The sequence below is a fragment of the Triticum aestivum genome, chromosome 6D (assembly GCF_018294505.1).
Source record: "Triticum aestivum cultivar Chinese Spring chromosome 6D, IWGSC CS RefSeq v2.1, whole genome shotgun sequence".
In the NCBI taxonomy this organism is placed as follows: domain Eukaryota; kingdom Viridiplantae; phylum Streptophyta; class Magnoliopsida; order Poales; family Poaceae; genus Triticum; species Triticum aestivum.
In genome coordinates this window covers 4141061-4147424 of record NC_057811.1, presented here as the reverse complement: position 1 = coordinate 4147424, position 6364 = coordinate 4141061, and the positions used below count along the sequence as shown (strand labels likewise).

General features: G+C 48.5%; 1 protein-coding gene across 1 annotated transcript; it reads left to right on the top strand.

The window, feature by feature from the left end:
• Nucleotides 1–1586: 1586 nt before the first annotated feature.
• On the top strand, nucleotides 1587–4082 carry LOC123140675 (ankyrin repeat-containing protein At5g02620). Its single transcript, XM_044559961.1, has 2 exons — nucleotides 1587–2271; nucleotides 2388–4082. Exons 1-2 carry the CDS (start codon nucleotides 1857–1859, stop codon nucleotides 2987–2989), a joined length of 1017 nt encoding a protein of 338 aa, XP_044415896.1. The 5' UTR covers nucleotides 1587–1856; the 3' UTR covers nucleotides 2990–4082.
• The last annotated feature ends 2282 nt before the right edge of the window (nucleotides 4083–6364 follow it).

Below are 6364 nucleotides of genomic sequence, written 5' to 3'. Positions count from 1 at the left end.
ACTATCTGAACTGGATTGAGATTCACTGCTTTCAAGCTCCTTCTTTGATTGTGCTTTTGTTTTCTTTCTCCTCCTGCCTTTACATTCTTCAATTTTTGACATGTTGTCATGCTTCCTATGATGGGACTGGCTTCTTTTATCAGGATTGTAATGATCTTCCTCACTTTCAGACAAGTCTTCATCATATTTACTGTGTTTTCTTCTTGGTTTGAAGGCATCCTTTCTACCTGCCCTCTTGCTCTGCTTCCTCATGTCATGCCTTGGTTCTTCAGACTTAGTTTTCTCTGATTCAGTGTCAGCTATATCCTTTTACGTCTTTTCATAAATCTAGGTGATCAACATGCGCCGAGCTCATTTCCGAATATATTTTATTCCATGTTTACAACGGTAGTAATTTAATCTGCCAACCAAATCACGAGTGAAAAATCAGATATACATCCACACAGGCCTAAAATGACAAAAACCAAAGAATTTGCTCTACCTAGTACAAAGTGTAGAAATCACCGGATGATAAATGCCCCTCCGACAGCGACAAATGCAATCCTAAACTACTAAACTGGTAAACAACAACATGGTGCGCTCGAATCAAGATCTGCTATATGCTCACAATACTGCGGGGCTTTCTAATATGTTGACGACCACGACCTGTAAGAACTGCACTGATTCATGAGACTCATGGATTATTGGGGATTCGAGTCCCCTATCTACCAAATGAAAAACGTCAACATATAGTAAAGGGCTTCGACTTTGTTACCTCGGGCCCTCAGATCCACAACGCGAACATGCGACGCTGAAGCTTGGAGGTCAGCTACAGTTCCTCCCGGCGGCGCGCTTGCGGAACAGTGGTGGTGGCGGCGTGGTGTGGGTGTGGCACGGCGGAACAACCCAATCCAACAGTTCCTCGAACAATATCGAGTGGCAGGGGGTAAAAGATGGACACAACGAGTTAAGTACGGGTGTGGGTTCCACCGTATCTATTGGGTGCGAATACGCGCAACAAAAAATCCTTCGGCCACTGTTGATACATTGACTATGATACATGAATGGTTTGTATGCACGAATCACGGGATTGATCGGACGCCTCAGCGGTACCCAGTAGAGACCGGTACTGCTAGGTTTTCATTAGGCGCATTACACATTATTCTTTGCTTTTCTGTGAATCTTTTTACTTTTGTGAAACATGGAATATTCTCCATGCATGCCTGCTGGCTTCTGAGTTAAGCAAAGGCTCATTTTATTCTTGCCGACGTTTGTAGCTTGCTTGGTTGAGCCGTTTACGTTGTCCTTGATTCCTGGCCTCCTGCCGTGACAATTGCAACGAAGCGAAGAATAAGACGGCCGTAGGTGGCACCCAAAACGCTGAATTCTCCTCTGTATTTCTCTTCCTCATTTTAAGGTGATGCATGCATGAGAGGCATATACCAACGTTGGACTGCCAAGCAAAGCACTCCCCAACTCCACGCAACCGCGGCACAAGTTGAAAAATAAATTCCAAAATCAGGGAGGAGGCAAGGAATCCAGCCAACTTATTTTAAAGCTTCTTCATCCACATGATGAAGCAGCTCATGCGCTCTCTGTCTCCACGGAGTACGATCGAGGTCCAAGAGGGTGAAGAGTATAAGAAGCTACCGTAGGTAGGAATAGGATGAACCCATGGTTGCACCAGGCGGCGGTGCAGGGGCGCGTGGCAAGCCTGAGGAGGCTGGTGGCCGAGCGCCCCGGCATCCTTGGTTCCTCCAAGACGCCCCAGGAGAACACCGCGCGGCCGAGCTCGGCCATGCCGGTTTTGTCGAGGCGGCCCTTGGTGTGGACGGCAAGCTGCTCGTCAGCAGGAACGCCACGCGTGGGCATGGCCTATGGAGGCGGCCAGGGCGGGGAAGGTGGACGTTGCGGACCTGCTCATCGGCCACGCGTGGGCATGGCCTATGGAGCAAGCCGCACAGAATGGACAGACCGCGGAACCTTCCCGGAGCTCCCCTGGCACCGCGCACGGGCCTCTGTTGATGGCCAACAAGGCCGGCGACACCCCGCTGCACGAGGCGGTGAAGCACGGCAGGAGCGCGGTCGCGCTCAAGCTGGTGGACGCCGAGCCAGGCAGCGGCCACGCGCTCAACGTGAAGCAGCAGACGCCGCTACACATCGCCGCGCGGGAGGGCCTCTACAAAGTCGTCATCAAGATCAACAGCCAGCCCTGGGTCCACGAGAGCTTTGTCCCCTCTGACTCCGTCAGCGGCTCCGCCCTGCACCAGGCCGTCCTCGGCGGCCACGCACGTAAGTGAATTATGAAGGACCTGCCATCCTGCCCGTCGCCTTCTTTTCGTTGTCTCGGTCCTGTATCGTGTAATTGCATGTCATTACTACCGGTGGCGATGCAATCATGCAAGCAGGCGTGGTGGAGATCTTGCTCGACATGACGCCGCGGGAGCAGATCGGGCTGACGGACTCGAGCGAGAACAACGCGCTGCACTACGCGGCGCAGAAGAACAACGCCCGCGTGGTGAAGCTGCTGCTCAACCGGATGGTGGAGCTGGCCTACAAGCGCAACCGTGACCTGCAGTCCCCGCTGCACGTGGCCGCCTACTACGGGTCGACAAAGGCCATGGCGGAGCTGCTGAAGCAGTGCCCTGACGTGGCGGAGATGGTGGACAGCAACGGCAGGAACGCGTTGCATGTCGCCATCGTCATCGGCAAAGTGGACGTGCTCCGCTGCCTCCTCAAGCACGTGCGCCCGGACGAGATTATCAACAAGGTTGACAACGATGGCAACACAGCGCTTCATCTGGCCGCGAAGTTAAATCGAGCTCCGCTTGGCCTGCTGCTGCTCAAGGACCGCAGGGTGAACCCATGCCTCCTCAACAGGGAAGGCCGCACCGCACGGAGCATTACCGAGGAGCAAACACCTGTCGATAGCTTCACGGTAATTTACGTTGTCCACTCCACTGATATCAGTCACTTCTTTTGCTCTCTAAGGCAACTCTTAAGTTTCTAACTGATCCCCTAAAAATAGAGGAATAAAACGAGGGAGTAAACCTTTGTGGAGTAAATTTGCTCCACTAATTTTTTGCCGTTTCTAGCCGACCCCTTAAATTTAGTGGGGTAATTTTTTTCCATTTGCATCACATATTTGCTGACCAAAACATATTCTCTTACATTTTTGTTTCATTCAGCGACATTGGAGTACATAGTTCACCAATTCTTCGCTACGAGAGCAAGCCCAAAGAAAACAAGAACCATAATTAGACATTTTAGAATATATCCAATTTCCCTAACTGCTCCACTAGTAGGATTAATATCTTCTCTATGTCTTCATTGTTTGATCTGCGGATTCTTGAGTTTCGCCACTTTTTTCTTCTTCGATTCTAAAGAAGTAGACGTTGCTTCACATCTAATCTCATCTCTAATTTCATCTCTAGCCTTAGTTCTAGCAATGAGTGGACGAACATCTATCAATTTTTGTTCTATCAATAGTATTCTTCCTCTCAATACCAAAACTTGTGTCCATCCTACACACATAGATAAGCAAACAAGCACATAGATGAGCTATCGCGAGCGCATACCCCATCATTTGTGCACTTGAAGAACACCCATCCGGGTTGTTGCGGCTTGGTAGAAACTCGGCGCACCACCTTCCGCGTGCAGTCATCGCACTGTATGAGCGGCTTTGGCGAGCCGGCGAGCCGCTACGCCTGCGCCGGGCCCGGGCGACGGCCTAGCGTGTATTTGTCGGCGAACCTCCCATGGGTGAGATTTGAGTGGCTAGAGGAGGAACCTGTACCTACATGCGGCCCGGAGGCGTTGCCGTGGCTGTGTGGTCTGCTTTTCGACCAATCCGTGGCTAGGCACAGCCGACGGCGGCCGGAATCGCCAAATCCGGTGGCGAGGACAGCAAGTGCAGATCCACTGCTTTTTTGCTGGCCACGGGACGAGGCGGCGCAAATCCAAGCGATAGGGGACAGTGGCGGAGCCTACTAAGCGTCCCTCGTGGCGGGCGAACGGCGGCAGGGCCGCATGCAGGTACCGTGGTTGAGGAGTAAAACCACATTTTTACTCCTCTAACCGGTTATATTTTCAAAAGGGGGTACTTTATTACTTAAAAGATTTAAGCATTACACCCGGCCTCTGCATAGCTAAAAATGTTGGAAAAAGCGGTAGGCGTAAGCGAGGCAGTTGGCCTTCGCCTAGTGCCTAGGCGGTGCTTAAGCGTCCTAGGCGCGGCCTAGCACTAGTAGGAAAAGGGGCTTTTACCCCGGTTTGTAAGGGCCTTTTGTCCCGGTTCTCGAACCGGGACTAAAGGGTCGTTAATAATGCCTTCCCCTTTAGTCCCGGTTCTTACACGAACCGGGACAGAAGGTCGTCCACGTGGCCGCTGCTGCCAGCCCGGCATGCACGCGTCAGCAGTTGGCAGGAGCTGAGGTTTTTTTTTTTTTTGAAAGGAGGTGGTTTAGGGGTTTTGGGGGGTTAATTTAGGTGTTTCATATATTGTGTTAGCTAGCTAATTAATTAATAGAGAGAAGTGTCCTCTCTTATCTCCGTGCTTGGTCGACGCTACGTACTATATACGTAAGGAGAGGAGTAGACACGCTAGCTAGTAATCAAATGAAGGAAACAGAAGATCGTCATGAACATATGCATACAGAGAGAAGTGATATCGACCACCTCTCCTTCTCCGAGATATTGGTCGAACAACAAGTTCTCGTATATCTATCCGACACTACCGGCTACATATATACAATAATTATCTCTTACAATACAATCTCCTAATTAAATTGTAGGAACACAGGGTCCACATAGTATTCTCCGTTTTCATCGATCACGTGGTCAAGGAAGAATGCTGCCAATTCCTCTTGAATTCCTCGCATACGATCTGGTGCTAGGAGTTCATCCCGCTTCCGAAACATCTAATTTGAAGAAGGGGGTCAATACATATATATATATGAATAAATGAAACTCAACACAAATGATGGTAATAAAATAAAATTGTGAATATTATTGCTTACGCACTTCATATTGTTCTTCAGTGTAGCCCCACTCACAGGTCGTGTAGCAGATGGACTCGCAAACGTAGTATCCACAGTAATTATTCCCGGGTTCCTGCCACAACCACTTTACAAGAAATAGAGGTCAATCAAACTGATAAGCAAGCATGCTAAATGGTATTGATGAAACTAGCGCTTGAATCACTAGGAGATGCGCGGAACATGCTACTATAGTACTTACTTTCGGGTGTTTAAATTGCAGCTTCTTCGGCAGTCCCGGAGCTTTTGTGGTGAATTTTCTCCAAACCCCGCCAAACAAAGAAAACAATTACTTGATATCAGGAAATGAACAAAGTTGCTGATATGGTGGATAATGATCGATTTAACTTACTTCTCGAGCATTTGAGTCATGTCCGCATAGTCCTGGGGATCTTTTCGTCTCGAGTCTAAGACGGTTACTAATCCCTGCTCAAGCTTAATCTCTAGAAGAATATAGTGGAAGCTGCGCATGCATGCATAAGTCATCAATTACATTACCATAACCTGGACTAATAAGGGAAACCGAATATGCACAAGACAGTAACACTCACTTGAAGTTGTATGGAAAGAGTATTATATCTTTGTTTTGATTTAATACCAACGATCGTAGCAAGTTGGCCTCGGCTTCTTTGGGATGTTTTTCAACCGTATATGCATCTATGAGATTTGTGTTAATGAACCCAATATCACTGATTTGTCTTTTCTTCAATTCGGCGATCTTCAATCTGCATAATATAGTGAGGATAATTATAAATACATGCAATGAAAGAGCTGACCTATATAGAGAGACTTAATGACAGAAGTAGTACTACTTACAGACAGTAGCAAGTGATCGTTGTTTTATCGAGGGCCTTTTGATTGTAAAACGGGAAGAAATCCTCAAATGGAACATTCAGCAGATCAATTCCAATGAGGTCATGCTCCGGTTTAACTCTCAGCGTCAAAGTATTCATCCCATCAGACTCTTTGCAGGTTTTCATGTACCAATCATGTAGTCTTCGCATCATCGTTGTTAGAGATCTTTCATCTTTGACGAGAGGCTTCCCGTAATGGTATTTGTGTTCGTCGACCTCCATGATTTCATAATGTACATCGTCGGGCAGGTAATCTCCAAGATTGCTATAACCGGCCACCATCCTCGGATCATTAGCGACGATGTCTTTTGACACCTTGAGCGGGGGGCACGATTGGTTCGCTTGTTCGCCGAGCTGGGCAATTTTTTCCCAGCTCGTCGTTCTTTTAACCTCTTATCACTGACAGTACTTCCCGACCGCTCCGCTTCGGCATATGTCTTTGCAAGAATGCGCTCATAGTTGCCTCTCGGCGGAGACTTTGGTGGTTTTGTCAGG